At 48.3% G+C, this 19079-nt stretch overlaps 1 protein-coding gene across 1 annotated transcript; it reads left to right on the forward strand.

The window, feature by feature from the left end:
* Positions 1-13943: 13943 nt before the first annotated feature.
* On the forward strand, positions 13944-18874 carry LOC120655908 (chaperone protein ClpD1, chloroplastic-like). Its single transcript, XM_039933890.1, has 12 exons — positions 13944-14563; positions 15076-15245; positions 15353-15582; positions 15673-15781; positions 15897-16024; positions 16133-16234; positions 16316-16597; positions 16687-16811; positions 16895-17189; positions 17291-17524; positions 17944-18174; positions 18341-18874. The coding sequence occupies exons 1-12, from the start codon at positions 13944-13946 to the stop codon at positions 18650-18652; spliced, it is 2838 nt and encodes a 945-aa protein (XP_039789824.1). The 3' UTR covers positions 18653-18874.
* The last annotated feature ends 205 nt before the right edge of the window (positions 18875-19079 follow it).

Genomic DNA, 19079 nt, shown 5'->3' on the forward strand with positions numbered 1-19079 from the left:
CGTGGACGAGACCCGGATCTTCGGGTCCATTGGCGCACAAGGCCATCGCGCGCCCGGCCTGCCTCCGCCCGGCAGGCCTGCACACCGGCGAGGTAGAGAGGATAAAGAGATTGGTAACTTCACCGATCAGCAAAGATACGGTTATTGTATCAAATGTATAAGTAACCAAGTACAATTTTAAATTAACCAAATTTGGATTGACCAGGAAATCAAATATGGGCTGATGGCTAATATTGGACAGACTTGGGCTGGCCAGACTCTAGCCACAGATTTTCCCCGATGCCTGGGCTTGCAGCGGCGACGTGATCGGCGAGGACACTACGGGATGGTTTCGGAGACTAGCGAGTAGAGTTTATTATATATTATTTTTTCAATTTATCAAAAATAAATGTCGTTATATTTTTTTTGTAAATATGTCACCCTGCCGCCGGTTCGTTTGGCGGTAAGGAGATACCGCCGGATGAACCAGCGGCAGGGCCCGCCTGACAGCATTTCGCCGGATCAACCGGCGGTAGGAGGCACTTACCGCCAGATGAGACGGCGGTAAGTACCTACCGCCGGACCAACCGGCGGTAAGACCCCCACTTAAATCCCCGCGCGGCTCCCTCCGCGCCGCCGCCTGCCCGCCCGCTCCCCCCGCGCCGCCGCCGCCCGCCCGCTCGCTGCCCGCCCGCCGCCGCTCGCCCGCTCGCTGTCCCGCGCCGCTGCCCGCCCGCCGCGGCCCGTCCGCGCCGCCCCTCCCCCCCCGGCCGCAGCGCGGCGGACTGCGCCTGGCCCCCGCGCGCCGGGGTTTGGCCGGCCGGCCTGCTCCGGGCGCGCGCTCGCCACCTTGCGTCGCGCGACTACTCGTGTCAGGTATATTTTAAAATTTAGTTTTATTAATAATAATTGGTATATTAGTATTGGAAATATTAGTGATTTAGATATAGTTTTAGGTGTAGAAATAGTTTTAATAAATATTAGTGATTTACATATAATTGTTTTTAATATAAAATCGTAGAACATGAAATTGAAAATATTAGTTTACATACGAATATAATTGAAAATATTAATGAGTTCAAACAGACATATTAGTCTCGTAAAATTATTATTAATTGATATTATATTACATAGAAAACCTACGAATATATGTCAGTAATAGAAATTGTAGAGAAACAATTAAGATAGATGTAAAAATAGCAGAAATATTTTTTAGCGTTGATTAAATTCTAAGGACGAGTAATTATTGTCGTAAATATTGGCAGACATGTCAGATGATTTGTATTTTCAAGTGTTTTATGGGTCAGGAGAAGTTAGATATGGTCCTGAAGGGGTAGATTTGTCAGAGTTTAGCTCGATCACAAAAAAAAGTACCCCGAGCTAGAGAGAGGACTTGGATTTCAATATCCAATTGGCTATTTAAAGCTTTCGGCCTTAGTCGAGATGAACATGAGATCTCTGTCATGACAGTGGTCAGTCGAAGGGAACCAATATTTTGGGAGTTATTGCCGCTTGAAGGGACGCAAAACTGGAGGAACTATGTCAATATAAATAGTAGCCGAGGCTTACCGCTTGTGTTGTTTGTTCAAGCATTCGAGAAGATTAGTTTTAGAACTGAAGCGGGTGGAGATCATGAAGGGCAGTGAGATATAGTATCGGAAGAAACCGAAACGATGCATGAAGCTCATGAAGAAGGTGGTGAACTCGAGATTTTAGAAGATGATAGACATGCTGCACACGAACCTCGTCAAGCAACTGGTCAGGCTGATGAAGGGGAAAACATTCCAGAGATAGTTGAAGAGTTTCAGAGGGAGTGTGAACAACAGCACAATGCAATGAATGATGACTCCTCGGATGATGATGATGATGATGACGATGATTATCATATCCCACACAACAGGTCCGGGTATGATTTTTCAAAATTAAGTGTAAATGAAGGTGAAGCGGTCCCTTGGGAGTACAGGCAAAATGAGGTATGCATCGGTTCGGTGTATGCCAACAGTGACAATATGAAGGAAGCTATAAAATGTTGGTCGACTCTCTCTTTGCAAAGACAGTTCAAAGTTATCAAGAGCAGTCCGAGAACATATGACGTGCGTTGTGTGAGAAACGAATGTCCTTTCAGGGTGTATGCTTCTATGGGCAAGTGGCAGGATTTCTGGGAGATCAAAAAAATTGTGGAGCACACATGCATGCTTGAGCTATTAGAACCACAGCACCGTAACCTCAGTGCAGGTTTCATAGCTAACTACATGTACCCTTTGATCGTGGACAATCCTAGTTATGAACCTAAGTCAATCATTTATGCTGTTGAGGAGGAGTTTAAATATAAAATTAGCTACAACAAAGCTTACAGAGCGAAACAGAAAGCGCTGCAGATGAGGTGAGGGACGTATGAAGCTTCGTATCATAATATGCCGGCATTGCTGCACACTATATGTCTTAGAAATCCTGATAGCTACTACGACTTGAAAACATATCCATGTGCCCAGAAGCCTGGAAAGCAGGTACTCCAACGGTCGTTCTTGGCCTTGGGCGCTTGCATTGAGGCGTTTCCGCACTGCCGGCCAATCATTTGTATAGATGGGATATTTTTGACAGGAAGGTATAAAGGCACAATCCTCACAGCTGTTGCAGCTGATGGTAACCGACAATTGTTGCCTTTGGCAATTGCCTTTGTGGAGAAAGAATCAGGGGATACTTGGTATTGGTTTTTGCAGAGGATGAAGCAGATGAATGTCAAAGATGTAGAGAACATGTGTTTGATTCATGATCGGCACAAGAGTATATTACAAGCAATCGATGACATACAGAATGGTTCTACTGAGCGTAGTAGGACTGCACTTTGGCCGGACCTAAAGAGTAGGTGGTGCATGAGGCATATGGGGGCAAACTTTCATAGCCAGTTCAAGAACAAAACCCTTATGAAGCTGTTCAAGCGGTTATGCAGCCAGAATCAGGAAAGGAAATTCAACTTCCTATAGAAAAAATTGGATGAGCTAACAAAAAAGCAAACGGCGGAGCTAGCGAAGAGATCTGTCAATACAGAGGACGACGACCAGGTCTCACTTGAAGACGTGTGCTTGGACGGTCCAAATGTCAGGCGCAAAAGGAGAAGGGCAATTAAGACATTCTCAGAGTGGATTGAGCATGAACCAAAAGAGAAATGGGCTTTACTGTTTGATGAAGGAGGTGCTAGGTACGGTTTAATGACTACGAACCTAGCCGAGATATACAATTGGGTGCTGTGTGGTGTAAGATCATTTCCACTTATTGGGATCGTGGAGTTCTTCTTGTATCACACTTGCGAGTACTTTAGGGACCGTTACGCTGTGGCATAGAAAGATACGGTCGATAATCGCAAAGTTTACAGATACAAGGTTACGAAGTATATGGAGGCAGCTTTCTAAAAGGCTCGTTTACATCGGGTGACTCCAGTTGGCTCTATGGAACGTCGGTACGAGGTGATGTGTAGGGACAAAGGCCGAATGGGGGCCGGCGTGAGAAGCATGTGCAGGAGTGTGTTCTCCGTCCTGATGCTTGTATTTGCTCATGTTATATGCCAAAGCTGCCGCACATGCCGTGCACACATGTCATTGCTGCCTGTTTTGAAGCTGGTGGACTACAGCCTCGTATGTATGTCTCAAATTACTTAATGAAGGAAACTATTTGGATGACTTGGAGGCACGAGATTTATGGGTTCCGTATCCTGGGAGACTTCATAACTGATCCTGAACACAATGGAACTTACATTCCGGATCCAGATCCAGAAATATTTCAAGGGGTGGGCCGACGCAAGAAGAAACGCATTAGAAATAACATGGATCGATCGGGGGCTGGTCGAGACGTCCGCCTCTGCTCGAAGTGCCATGAGACGGGTCATACGTACAAGAATTGTACGACATTGAGTTATGGTGAACGCACAGATGGAGCGGGCCCATCAGAAGCTGCTCCAAATCCGGCAACGCAGGCAACGGGTCATCGTGGCCGCCGTCCGAACAACGATGGTCTTATGTGATCAATGACTATTGTCATCTGTGTCATTCGCTATTGAATCATGTTCGATGTTAAATTATGTAATATTAAGAACTAATATGTCGTAAACTGATTTCGTCTTGCCGTATGAATATTTGTTGTAATGTGTGGCGCAAACGTATATTCAACTTTGTTGCTGTAATTGGAAATTAAAGTTATATGATATGTAATTTGTTGTGCATCATTTATTAGTTTATTATGTTATGTTTTATTTAGTATTTTATTAAGTATTTGTTGTATTACTTAATGTTATTATGCTTAATATTGTTATTTATGTTCTGAATTTTTTTCTAATAAATCTTATTATACAGGTATGGCGCACGAGGAAGGAGCCACCCCTGAGTTGCTCGATGCTCCCGTCGACAAGCGCCACCGGTCGTACATGTCTGCGGTCCGTGGCATAAGCTTAGGGACGTTTCGGGCACGTGTGCCCATGTCGACGATGCCGATACACCGTCGCTGGGTTCCTAGGTATGGGTTACAATTGTCACATATTTTAATTGTTTCCTTAACCGTTTGTTCTAACTTGATGTTTCATTTTCGCGATGCAGGCTACGCGCTTCAGGTCTTCTCCCGATTGCGCGACTTGTGGAGGGAGATATGGCCGACCCTGCACGTCGACCTAGGGACAGGGCTCCACGGTTTCAGTTCGACATGTCCCTCCTCACGGCACTTCTCGACCGTTGGCATCCGGAGACGCACACGTTTCACCTCCTCGGTCGATGAGATGACCCCTACTCTTCAGGACGTGGCGATGCTTCTAGGCTTGCCGTGTGCTAGACGAGCAGTGGGTGCAGAGGACGTGGGACTCTCGTGGCGTGACGACCTTTTGGCTCGGTTCGCCGGGGTTCAGCGCAACGAGCTAGCGTTGCCGTACCGGCCCTTGCTTGCGAACCACGCACACGGACCGACAAAGAGGTGGGTCCTACAGTTCAGTGTGAGTACATAAATGTTGAATCTTTCCTTACTTATATTCATACGTATTTGCATTGACGACTCGTACCATTTTGAAGGCGGACTACATGAGGGCAGACGCAGACGACTTTACGGTTGCCAGACACTTCGAGGCCTACTTACTGTGGCTGTTCGGCTAGGTCATGTTCTGCAGCTCGCAGGGTGACTCGTGCCCCAAACAGCTCATTCCTTTGGCGAGGTCGATAGTTGATGCTCCACTTCACGAGGTCCCACAGTTCAGCTGGGGTTCTGCCGTTTTGGCTGCGAGTTACAGGGGTCTTTGCACGGGCGTGATGAAGGTCTCAGCAGAGGAGCCCATTTTTGTTGGGTGTCCTGTACTGTTACAGCTCTGGTCGTACGAGCGATTTCCTATCGGTAGGCCAGAGATGGACTTCGAGCCGTACGTCCAGCTGTCCGCAGACCACGACGACGTTGACAGACCTACGATGGGTTCGTTGTGGTGCCTCAGGAGGGTACGTTACATCGTTTTTTTTACTTATTATTACATGCCTTCAAAACTGTACGATTTAGCGGTTAATATATTTTTTCGTTATGCAGCCTTCTTGGGTCGGCGTGCAGACGAGGAAGTCGTACCACGACTTCGTGGGACAGTTTGACGCTCTTGTCGACACGGACGTGAGGTGGACTCCGTACACTGCAGCCAACATTTACGCCCGGGCACCGAGCGGTCTTTCGTCCTTATGCCTGCAAGATCACGAGTACTGGATGATGAGGAAGCCGATCCTTTACGGCATCCACGTCGAGGAGTACCACGTGAACTGGGTCATGAGGCAGTTCGGTCTCTACCAGCAGACCCCGGTCCCGATTGTGCACTCAGTGGAGGCCCACGTCCACAGGTACCGAATAAATAGTTCTGTTAATAATTCATCTTATTTTATAACCTACCATTTAGCATTGAATCGCTCAAGCTTTCTATTATAGGTGGACATGTCAGGGCCAGCCACCAGGCTCGCGGTGGGTCGACAAGATCCGTCCTTACGTCGACTTTTGGGCCGCGGCCCTCAATGACGTCGTTTTCAAGGATCAGCCGCACAGTGACGAGGCGTTCGCGGACTACCTACGGTGGTACCTGCCGAGGACGCGCACACGTGTCGTGCACGTTCCACCAGATGCTCGGATCGAGGCCGCAAGGGTGTCCGAGATGTACCCCGTAGTTCGAGACCAGAACTTCGCCATAGCGGTACGTTTCTCTGATTGATTTTGCAGTCTACAAAACTGGTTGCATATGATGTTACTACTTTCTCGGTTCAGTACGATGTCATACGAGCGATTGAGTCCGAGGCTTCATCGAGTATGGGCTAGTACCATGACATGACGCCCACGCAGCACCAGAGCACGCTGCAGAAGATCGTCGACATGTGCAAGCGGTTTCGACGAGCCGTGACCTGTCGTGAGGACGACACCTTCCTCCCACCTCGCAGTTCGGGGCCGGTGCCTGTGCTCGGTCCATCGTCACGACGGTCTGCACCCGCGGCACAGTCAGGTCCACCGCCACCGCCACCTGACACGATGGCAACTCCTTCGGGTTCTGCAGTTCGGCCCACGTACGTGCCGCGGCCGGCACATTTGTACTCAGCAGGTAAATCATACTCTAACCTCGTGTCACTTACAATGCCGTATCATGTAAAACTTTATTCATTAACTTGTACTTCTTATTCGTGTAGCGCTCGGCTCGTCGTTGTTTCCGTCGATAGATCCGTACGGCGCCGGATCTTCGTCTCTTCGTCGTCCAATACATGATTTAGGTACGTCTAAGACGAGTTGTTAATTTGCGATAACAAGTACATACTTAATTGAAAATTGATGGATGGAGGTTTGTGAATCAGAGTACCGGCAGGTGGGAGGGACAGACGACGATGAGGAGATTCTGGAGGTGGACGACCTCGCGCAGATGGAGTGGGTGAATACGTTCTTCTCTTCTGCACTGACGCAGGAGGTCGTCGGCACTTCACAGCTGGGGGGTGCCCCACTCGCGACGCAGGACTACAGTCAGGTGGAGCAGACGCCTATTCCTGAGCAGGGTCGTCGGTCCACTCGCGAGACCATCCCGCCGGATCCACTGACGTACTTGTAGCACCACACTAGGGCGGGCCAGGCTGCAGAGCGACGTGGCAGGTGGAGAGGGGGCAAGCGCGGACGCATATAGTTTACAGGTTGTAGCTTGTTAATTACTTTGTTCCGTCATACTATGTTATGTAGGCCTGTGCAGACTATGATTGGATGTGTCCATTACGTACCATTATGATGAGTAGGCCAGTGCAGTGTTTCGGGCGATGGTATGTGTCCGTGCAGTGAAATTATGACGATTAGGCCGGTGCCGTGCAGTGTTCCGGGCGATGGGATGTGTCGGGGCAGTGCAATAATCACGAGTAGGTCGATGCAGTGACAGTACGACGATTATGTTCGTGTGATAATACGGTCGATGCGATACCAGTGAGCGTTGTGGAGCGTGCAAGTGCTGAAGTCATGAGCAGTGAGACGTTGTGTCGTTGTTTAAAGTGTGAGGAGTGAGCGGTGCTGAGCGTGCGAGGGTACAAGTCAAGAGCAACGAGAGGTCGTGTCCGTGTTTAAAGTGGTAGGAGTGAGCGCTATGGAGCGTGCGAGTACTGTAGGCTTTTCATGTGCATTTACACTCCACACTCCGGGTATCAGACCTTTGTGCGCCTATAAATACTCCGAAGTTTATAAACTCCCAGCAGCACTCAAACACCAAAGCTCATTGTATACCCAATGTCTGGAGGTGGGTCTAGCGGGAAGAATTACTACGGTTTTGGGAAAAGAAAAGGGGGAAGAAAGGGAGACCCCATAATATGGGAGGGGCCTCTTGGACCTGATTCCTTTCCGGAACTAGTGTTTGAGTTTCCGCCACAGCACAAGAGTGAATTTACCAATGAAACTCATCTTCGACAATACGATAACCGTAGAGAACCATGTCCAAAATGCAGACATGGTGAGGACTGCTTAGTGCAGATGTGCACCGACGGGATGGATGGCGGTCGGCGTTTCTTCAAATGCCCACACGCATGGGTAATACTCGGTTGATTTATTTCTTTATCTTCATTGAGACACCTTACATGAAATTTGTTTTGTAGTCTTCAGATGCTCCAGAAAACTGTGGTTTTACCAGGTGGGTCGATTCTGCACCAATTGATTCAGTTCAGGAGTTCATTGAGTACCTCCAGATAAAGATCTTTGATCTGGAGTGCAAGGTGAACCATTACGAGGAAGTGAGCGAGGGTAACAAAGATGACGACGATGATGATACCAGCAATGCTGCCGCTTCACAAGATGAACCATGCACTATTCCTTACTGCAACTGCCCTTGTCACAAGAAGAAGGGTCCTGCCCCTCCGGCACCACCACCAGCACCACCTGCAATGGGTGGATACTGCGGAGAAGGCTCAACGCAGTTTGCTACGTAGGGGTACGGCTATTAGGACTACCTAGTGCTAGTGACATGCTGCATCGTTGTATTTGTTGTGTTTTTTTGAATTACCTAAGGCATGTTAGCTTAGATCAGAATCTGTTTATCGTAGTTGCAACGGGTTCTGCCATGCCACTGCATGTCTGCTATGTGTTTCATTAACGTTGTATTATGATGTAATTCCTATGGTTTACATTGTGACGATTATGCCGGTGCCGTGTATTGTTCCGGGCGATGGGATGTGTCAGGGCAGTGCAATAATCACGAGTAGGTCGATGCAGTGACAGTACGATGATTAGGTTAGTGCGATAGTACGCTTGATGGGATACCAGTGAGCGCTGTGGAGCGTGGAAGTGCTGAGGTCATGAGCAGTGAGACGTCGTGTAGTTGTTTAAAGTGGGATGAGTGAGCGGTGTTGAGCGTGCGAAGGTAGAAGTCAGGAACGAGAGGTCGTGTCCGTGTTTAAAGTGGTAGCAGTGAGCACTGTGGAGCGTGCGAGTACTGATGGTACGAGCAGTGAGAGGTCCTGTTGTTGTTTAAAGTGGAATGAGTGCGCGCTGTGGAGCGTGCGAGTGCAGAAGCGCGGACGACTGTGGAGCTGTGAGAGGTAATATCTGTGTTCAAAGTGCTTGGACGATGCAGGCAGCCCTGCGTGTATAAAAGAGCACATTGTGGTTGCCGAGAGCACAGACTTGCGATTCAGGTTCCACTTTTTTCCATTTTAATTAGCCCAAACAAACAGCTATGAGCTCCTCATTCTCCCGGGCAGCTTTCCGTCGGGAAATGGAGGCTAATTTAGGACCCTCTCCTAACGACCCCAATAGATGTATTACAGATTGCATGGTATGGCCGAAAGGTGTAAAACCACCCGATTGCTATTGCCAAATGCGTTATGTTCCGAACATATCTCGTGATTACGAGACTTTTGGCCAGAGGTATTGGTGTTGCAAGAATATCGAGGAAGTCCAAAAAAGAGGTGCAACATCACAGGTATAAATTAATTTGTAAATATGCTTTTGTTATTTTTAATAATTTTGAATCGTTTCTTGTTTGCAAAAGTACGCTAGTGATGACACGCATACTCATTGATGTCATTTCCATGAGTGGATTGACACGTGGATCACTCGTCGTGATCAGCAATATATGGAGTGGTTGAAGAAGGTGAATGAAGATTTACGCAAATGCGAGCGTGCAAAAGCAGACATCGCGGGACGTGATAAGGGTACTGCCTGTAAATGATTGATGTTGTACTGCTCCGTCTGAATAAATAATGTAACATTTGTTCGAGTTACCTAATCTAGTTGTAGCTAGTAGAAAGTACACAATGCAGATTAATTTGACATTGAAATTACAAAAACAATTGCACTAGCATGTACATGGAACACGCTAACGTCGTGTTCCATCTAGACCTAACATGCCTTAGGGAATATGAAATTCGAACATTACATGATAGTCATCTACTGAGTGTACCGAGGATACTTCCCCTTCCTAATAGCCTCGGGCCCCGCCTCCTTCGCACGGCGGGTCCTCTCTCGCTTCCTCTCCCTATCAGCTTCACGCTCCTCTGCCTGCCGACGTTCCACATCTGCGAACCTCATCTGGATCTCTTCTTTATCTTTCTTGCGCTTCTCCTCCATTTTTTCCTCTTGCAGCATTCGCTGCCACCTTTCCGCAGCCCACCTTGTTTCGCGCTCAACGTGTTCCTTAGCTTCGGTCGATTGCTCCGTGTCCAGCCACTGTATGAAATCACAAAGAGGTGGTGGACTCTATTTCCAAGCCGAGTTAGAATTAACTTACTGAACTCCGAAGGCGCAAACTAGATAGTGCGAGGTGATACCTTTGCTTTGTCCTTGCCGTAGCGCTTTGGCGGATCGTACTCGTAGTTCTCACAAATGAAGAACCTCCTGCCGAAGTCATCGCCCAAAACTTTGGACTCCATCAGCTTGCACAACGAACCGCAGAAGCACATTGGAACCTGCACTCCTTGAGGCACATGTTCTCTAATCTTGTTCCACTGAATGTAGGTAGAACCAGAGAAAGACATGATGGTAGTGCGGGGATGGCTAGTGACTTTATATGAGATGTGGCAATGTCCTATTTATAGATGGAGCTATTTGGTCTATAGGCTTGGTTCACGCATGTCTATCGCCGTTTCAAACGGCGGTAGATCCTCCCACATTTTTAATTATAGTGCGGGTGCAGAAGAATCTGATGCAAGGTGACAGGACATCGAAATCGTAATTGAAACTCATGAATATCTCATAAAAATATATTTTCATATTCTATTAGAGTTAAATGTATTTTGTATTAATTTTTTTAAAAATATTTCGCTAACCTACGCTATCTCTATTATTTTCTGAAATATCTCTAAACGTAAACAAAATAATTACAGTACAGACAGCTTATAAAATAATTAAATAATTAACTACAGCACTGAGAGCATATAAAATAATTAAAAAATATGGGAACACCTACCGCCGTTTCAAACGGCGATAGGACGCTGGGCACCTACAGTCCGGTTACAGCCGGCTATAGCCGCGCTATAGCCCGGCGGTAGCATCTTACGCCAGTTGATCCGGCGGTAGGTAGCTACCGCCGGATGAAACGACGGTACGTTTGATGGGCCATGGCCAAGAAACTTACCGCCGGTTCATCCGGCGGTATCTCCTTACCGCCAAACTAACCAGCGGCAGGGTGACATATTTGCAAAAAAAATATAACGACATTTATTTTTGATAAATCGAAAAAAATAATATAAAAATAAAAAAAATTCAGCGAGTAGCGAGCGTTACCAAAGTAAATTTTGGATGGGCCTGGTGGAAGTTGCTGGGGTGTAACCATGTGAGCCCATCGTATATGGGCCAAGTATCGGGACCACGTAGCAAGGCCCAATTTATGTTCTGTAAAGCCCCAAAGCATACATATCACGGTTTCCTTTGTTTTTTTTTGTACATATTTAGTTGAAAGAGTAAATGTCCAATTACTACACAAACTTAGCAGATGGGTCAGTTTAGATACATTATTTAGTGCGGGGCGCTAGGGTACCGAGTAATTGTTGCAGGGTAGCCCTTTGTAGTTGATTTCCTTGTTATTCGGCGTGCTGATCTGACACGATCCATCAAACCCAAAATGGGCGAAAGAAAGAACGCCCCTCTCCTACCACGTGCCACTGCCTTTTTTGAATGTGGATGAAGGGGGGTAACTGAAATTAAAGCTCGCTGAATTGGTTTCGTATCAAATATTCACTCCGTTCGGCTGTTGGCTCCGGCTCCAGCCCAACAGTATTTTTCTCTCATACCACTACAGCCACCAGCTCCAGCTCCAGCCAGCCCAACAGTATTTTTCTCTCACACCATTCCAGCTCCAGCCTGCCAAACGCAGTGATTGCGACCACTGCAAAAAAAAGGTGAAAATGTAAAGGTTAGTCTATAGCACTATAGGTAGATCCCGCGCGCTGCCAAGAAGCTTGGCGAAATTAAAACTGACTGGCCGCCGTTCGAAAAATATCTTGGGGGAAAAAACTATAGTCAACTGGCGCCAGTAGGAAGCAATAATAATAAAACAAAAGAGTAGGAAGCAAATGAACTAACTGATCATCACTGAAACGGAACTACTTGTTCTGAGCCAGGGGAACTGTTGTGCTGCTGAAGTGGGATGAGCGCAAAGCATCGAGTCGTGTAGGGAAAGGCTTCCCTTCTCTTTCGCCCTCCTCCGCACGCAAGCGCACGCCCGTGTAGCGTTCCGTGCGCAATCGCCCCTGCCGTCGCGGTCTGGTCGACGCGGCGAAAGATCTACTCCAGTCAGTCGACCGGCCAGCGAAATAAATTAAGCTCGGCCACCGCCGAGTACTAACCATGCATGGCAAGAGTTAATTAATGAGTCTTCTCCTCCGCGGTGAAGTCGTACTCTACTGATCATTGCATCGTCATTTGATTAGAGTAGTAGAATGATAAAGACAAGCAAGATCATTAGCTTATTGTAGGTTTCCATTGACAACCACCTACTTTAATAGTAGAATGATTTCATGCGTGCTTTTCCGTAAGCCTGAAAGGAGCCCGTTATCGGCGGGCACACGTGGCCGTTCCTATCTTGCTTGTCTACCTGCACACCTTGACTGGTTCGTCGCTGAAAGTTTCTCCCTTTCGAAGCAAAAACGATCTAGCCCAAAAGGGCCGGAGGCCAGCAGGTAGAGGACTAGAAGATGCAGTAGCTAGTTAATTGGAGTGCTGTGGCCTTGTGGCTCAGATCAGGGGAGAGCGACTGGGCGAGAACACAGCACGTACCCCTCTCCCGGCTTGTTCCGCTCTGCACGAAAGGGATGCCGGAATCGTGCACCCTGCATCCAAGGAATCGGGGCGATCGCGCGCGCGGTGTTCTCGAAACGGAGGCGCTGCCTGCAAGGGCAGGGCGCCAGGAAGTGAGGTGGTTGCTGTAACTCGCAAGCACCACACGCGGGGCGCATGGCCATCGGCAGGCCGCTGACGAGTCCGAACGGGAAACGAAACGAGGCAACGAGCGCTGCTCCAGCGCGTCCCCGGCCGGCCGCTGCCAATCTACCTGCGGCCCCGTTCCGTTCCGTGCGGTGGCACACTGGCACGGCACGGGCAATTTCCCCCGCTGTCACTAGTCACACGATGTGATTTTCACACACGTGTACAGAAAAAGCAGAACCTTCCGGCCTATTCACCACAAGCTCAGGCGGCCACGTCGCCGGCGGAGGCGGATGACATGTGTGCCGGCGCGACGCGTCGCGCCGGCCGGGTTCGCTGCACCGGCCCCAGCGGCCGCCGCTGACCCCCGGGCCCGTGTGCGCGGGTGAGGTGGGGTACTGGGACTGGGGTGGCCGCGCGCACCACGGCACCCCGAACAGCCCCGCGCGGAAACGGCCGAAACAGTGGCCAAAATCAAATGGAAACGGTTGTACTTGCCGACGATCACAATGGCGCACCCGACGGCCGCGATCAATGGCGCCGGTCGCCGTCGCCCGTCGGACGGCCGGGCAGGCTTGCCGAGCCCCTCGTTTGACCGCGCGGGCGCCGGGGTTGGGTGGTGGCGTGCGGCCGCGGAAGCCGCCCCGGGCGGCCGGCGCGCGGTAGAAACGGAGGCCAGCCCGCCCCGGCGGGCGGCGGCAGATGAAACCAAAACCACCGCTCGCTATCGCCCCACGCGAGCGCGCGCGGGGAGGCGAACTGCCATTCCCGACTCGCGCTCCTCCTCCCTTGCGTGCTTCCTTCCTCCTTCCGCCCCCGCCCGCGCCGCGCGGGTATTTTTATACGGGGCCGCCCCTCCTCCGCCTCCTCACCAACTCACCATTCGCTCGCCGGGCCACGCCTCCGATTCTCCCAGTGCGGGTAGAGATACAGATACCTAGCGGCGAGCCAGGTAGGAGGATCGCGCGCCGCGCGACACGTAGCGGAAGCATTTCATTCGTTGGCCGAGCCCAGCGGGAGGAGGAGGGTCAGAGGCCGAGGTATTGAGCCGCGGCTAAAGATAGTTGCTCGGATTCTTATCCGCCGGTAGCCGCCCAGCGATGGAGGTGTGCTGCTGCTCCACCTCGTCGTCGGTCCTCGCGGGCGCGGCCCGCGGGGGCGCCCGGAGGCTCGCCGCCGCCGCGCCGCCGCGGTGGGGCGCGGCGGGGTTCGGGGCGAGGGCGGTGGTGCTGGCGCACCCGCTCCCGCTCCCGCGCCCGCGCCAGGCGGCGGCGGCGGCGGGGCCGGGGCCGCGGCGGGCGCGGAGGGGCGTCGTCAGGGCGCTGTTCGAGCGGTTCACGGAGCGGGCCGTCAAGGCGGTCGTGCTGTCGCAGCGGGAGGCCCGGGGGCTCGGGGAGCCCGCGGTGGCGCCGCGCCACCTGTTCCTCGGCCTCGTCGCCGAGGACCGCTCCTCCGGCGGCTACCTCTCGTCGGGGATCAGCATCGAGCGCGCGAGGGAGGCGTGCCGCGGCATCGGCTCCAAGGACGCCGACGCGCCGGCGGCGCCCCAGGCCGGATCGGGGCTCGATACCGACGTGCCCTTCTCCGCGACCGCCAAGCAGGTCTTCGAGGTCGCCGTCGTGCTCTCCAAGAACATGGGATCCAGCTTCATCTCGCCGGAGCATCTCGCCATCGCGCTCTTCACCCTCGACGATCCAACCACAAACAACCTCCTCAGGAGGTACGTAGCTATTGTATCCTCATCCATTCTGTTCGTCTGAAGCGCGTTATTTGTTTCTCAGTTACAATTCACCGCCAGATCCACTGTGATGGATGCCATCTACATGCTCATCAGAAAATCACCTATAGCATAGCGTAGCCATTTGCTTAGCAGCTTACACCATGTCGTTTGGTGCTTGTCCTCTTACAAGCACAAGGACCACTCATGTTCTGTCTGACTGTAGCTCAGAAGAAGACCATCATTTGACATCTAGTACACTAGTCTTGCAGTTTGACATAGCCATTTGCTCCCCCAGAAAATGACATTGTCTAATTCATGAGTGTTGTTCCATTTCTAGCCCAAGAGGTTAACTTGTCCAGAAACCATTAACCATGGTAGAAACTGAACATACCGATAGATGATAGATGTTGACAAGAAATTGGTACTCACTGAAAAGGGACAGAACAAAATAAGCTATCTTCTAGCCCTTTCATCATTTGTGCTGTCATTGATAAATATGTTGGTTGTTGTAGCTTGGGAGCGGATCCAAGTCAGCTATCATCAGTTGCGGTCGACCGTCTTCAAGCAGAGCTTGCGAAAGATGGAAGAGACCCTGCCGGAGCACCATCTTTCAAAGTCCCAGAGAAGGCTCCTGCTGCAGCTGGAAGATCTGCTTTCTCCCAATCCTTGACTAAAAAGAAAGGTCCGGAGCCAGCAGTTTCATCAGAGCTTACACTCATGTTTTCTCTACTCTAGGCTTAGTTAGTAATAGTAATCTCATTACACACTTGCATTGCTTATCTTTTTCAGAGAAGGGTGCACTAGACCAGTTTTGTTTGGATTTGACCACACAAGCTAGTGGAGGTTTCATCGATCCTATTATTGGTCGTGAAGAGGAGATTGAGAGAGTGGTTCAAATAATATGCCGACGGACGAAGAACAATCCTATTCTCTTGGGTGAGGCAGGAGTTGGCAAAACTGCAATTGCTGAGGGACTTGCTCTTCGAATTGCAAATGGCGATGTCCCCATTTATCTTGTGGTAAGCTTGACTTGCCATTGATCTGTATAAAGTTATGCATTTGCAATCCAACTTTCAGATAAGTGATATTCTTCTTTAAATTGTTTGCAGGCAAAGCGTATATTGTCACTGGATGTTGGTCTACTTATTGCTGGCGCAAAAGAGAGGGGTGAATTGGAGTCTAGGGTTACTAGTATAATTCGGGAAGTCCGGGAAGCAGGTTAGTTAGTAATGCAATCTGAAAGGTTATCAGATTGAAGCTGTATCTAGAAATGTTTCTAGATGTTAAGCTTCTGCATATGGTCATGAATTAAAAATCATAAAAAATTATGCAGGCGATGTTATTCTTTTTATTGATGAGGTTCACAATCTTATTGGAACTGGAACTGTTGGTAAGGGTAAGGGTTCTGGCCTTGACACTGGCAACTTGCTGAAGCCTGCGCTTGCTAGAGGTGAACTGCAGGTATTAGATTCATCTGATTTCTTACTTAGTTACTACTGTTATATGTAGAAAAGATGATACCTTAATAACATTTCCTATCTCATGCACGATATTTGTTTGTATTTCTAGTGCATTGCAGCAACAACTCTAGATGAACACCGGATGCATTTTGAAAAGGATAAGGCTTTGGCGCGTCGCTTCCAGCCAGTATTAGTAGCTGAGCCTAGTCAGGTATCGCGGTTATTTCTTATGAAAGTCAGGTAGTTTTACTGGTAAATTTGTCTCTTAACCATTTTTTTAAACATATCGCAGGAAGTTGCTGTGAAGATATTGCTTGGTCTTCGTGAGAACTACGAAACTTACCATAAATGCAAATTCACATTAGAAGCCATCAATGCAGCCGTTCATCTGTCAGCAAGATATATCCCTGACAGACAGCTTCCTGATAAGGCTATTGATCTAATTGACGAGGCTGGAAGTAGAGCTCGGATGGAGTCATTTAACAGGAAGAAGGAAGGGCAGTCTTCAATTCTCTTGAAGTCACCAGATGAATACTGGCAAGAGATAAGAGCTGCACAGGCCATGCATGAAGTGGTAATGAAACATTTTACTGCTTATGTGATTGAACTTTTGGTCCATCTAGCGAGAAAAATACTAATATATTATTGCCCTTCATTACTCAGGTGTTATCTAACAAGGCAAAATATTCTGCAAATGCGAATAATCAGGAGAGTGGCAGTTCTGACGTTGAAGTACCATATGAAGACAATAGCGGGTCAACATCGACCTCATCACTCTCAGCTGATGAGTAAGTTTTGACCGTCAACATGTCATAAAGGGTATTCTCTGTTTCCTACATATCTGCTAACTGAGGAACATTCTGAAATGCAGACCAATTGTAGTTGGGAGAGAGGAAATTGCAAGAGTTGCCTCATTATGGTCAGGGATACCAGTGCAGCAGTTGACAGCTGATGATAAAAAGCTTCTAGTAGGACTAGATGATGAGCTCAGGAAACGGGTCATTGGCCAAGATGATGCAGTTGTGGCCATATCTCGTGCAGTGAAGAGATCGCGTGTTGGCCTTAATGACCCTGACAGACCTATCGCTACCCTGCTTTTCTGTGGCCCAACAGGAGTTGGTAAAACGGAGCTTACCAAGGCTCTAGCAGCAAGTTATTTTGGATCGGTAAGTCAATCATATTCTGATCATCATGTTATTATTTCCACAATGTTTTGTCTGATTGATAGAATGTGGCCTGAGAGGATGTTTGCTTTGTTTTTCCATAGGAATCTGCTATGCTTAGATTAGACATGAGCGAGTATATGGAGAGGCACACTGTGAGCAAGCTCATAGGCTCTCCTCCAGGGTACATTGGCTATGGTGAAATTGGTACTTTGACAGAAGCAGTCAGGAGGAAACCATTTACTGTGGTATTGCTGGATGAGATAGAGAAAGCTCATCCTGATATTTTCAACATCCTTCTCCAAATCTTTGAGGATGGTCATTTGACAGACTCACAGGTATACATCAGTGAATCCTGTTACATGCAACAATTGATTCTGAACAGTACAATTACTGAACTAAATGAAATTAATCCTGTTCCCTTAACCTGATAATAAAATCGCCAGAATTTTATACTTTTATCACAGTTTATTTAAAGTAGAAGCCCTTCAAGATCTCATTTGAGATATGCTTGTTGAAATTAAATATCAAAGCAATTTATAAATCAAGGTGCTAGACTCGCTGTCACATATGTTTAGGAAGGAACTTAAATAATCCTAAGCCTCTCCATGTAATAAGATATCGAAGGCAGCACACTAATCTAGATGCTAAATTACATTAATGCTTGCGTATTCCAAAGATCTGATTTAAGTAGTTTCTGAGATCTTAAAGATCTTATTATGTTTTTATTTACAATGGAACTTTGTGTGTGCTGCAGGGCCGCAGGGTTTCCTTCAAGAATACATTGATTGTGATGACTTCAAATGTTGGTTCTACATCAATTTCAAAGGGAAGACGGAGCATAGGTTTCTTGAAGGAAGATACTGAGTCCAGCTCGTATGTCGCAATGAAATCCCTAGTAATGGAAGAGCTGAAGGCATTTTTCCGACCAGAGTTGCTCAACAGAATCGATGAGATGGTTGTGTTCCGTCCTCTGGAGAAGACTCAGGTCTGTTTCTTTTACGTTTTGCTCCGAGGAAGTTTACTGAGAATTTGCAAACCTTCTTTTGATGATATCAACCACTTATAGATTAGATTAAATTCGTAGTTGATGCTTGTAACATACAACACATGAGAAGCTAGTGGTAATCCTTCTCCTTGACATATATTTGCAGATGCTGGCCATTCTTGATATCATCCTGAAGGAAGTGAAGGGCAGGCTTTTGTCCCTTGGGATAGGCTTGGAGGTTTCTGATGCAATGAAGGGTTTGATTTGCCAAGAAGGGTACGACAAGAGCTATGGGGCACGGCCGCTGCGGAGGGCTGTCACCCACATGATTGAGGATGTCATCAGCGAAGCGATTCTGTTCGGCGAGTTCAAGCCTGGCGACACGATTCTGATGGACATCAATGCCGAGGGGAAGCCGTGCATGAGTCATCTGGACCAACAGATCGTCCAGTTCACTGACCCAACACGGGTATTGTGAAAAGCTATGCGCCGGAGATCCTGAAGTTGTGATTCCAGATTTCCAGTATAGTAGTAGGGTAGAGATCTAATTTTTTATTCTTTCAAGCGTCAAGAGATTGATAATTCTTTGATACGTAGGCAGAGTATTCCAAGATACATATCAACAAGATAGGGCAGCTATTCATATTCAAAGATTTATCCAACTGTATATTGCTGAAAGAGTACCGTTCAATTTAGCAAATATATATCATTCTGAAATTGTCTATGTTGCCCCCAAGTTATTTGTTCATGACTGTTATTTCCGCTCCTGGCTACTGAGCTTTGACATTGGAATTGCAAGGTGACTCTAGCTCCCCAAACTAGCAAATACTTGCTGTAGCTCAACTCTGAACAGCACAGTTGGCATCGACCTCACCTTTGACGTTGATACCAGCACTTATCTTCTA

This window comes from Panicum virgatum, chromosome 1N (assembly GCF_016808335.1).
Source record: "Panicum virgatum strain AP13 chromosome 1N, P.virgatum_v5, whole genome shotgun sequence".
NCBI classification, from domain to species: domain Eukaryota; kingdom Viridiplantae; phylum Streptophyta; class Magnoliopsida; order Poales; family Poaceae; genus Panicum; species Panicum virgatum.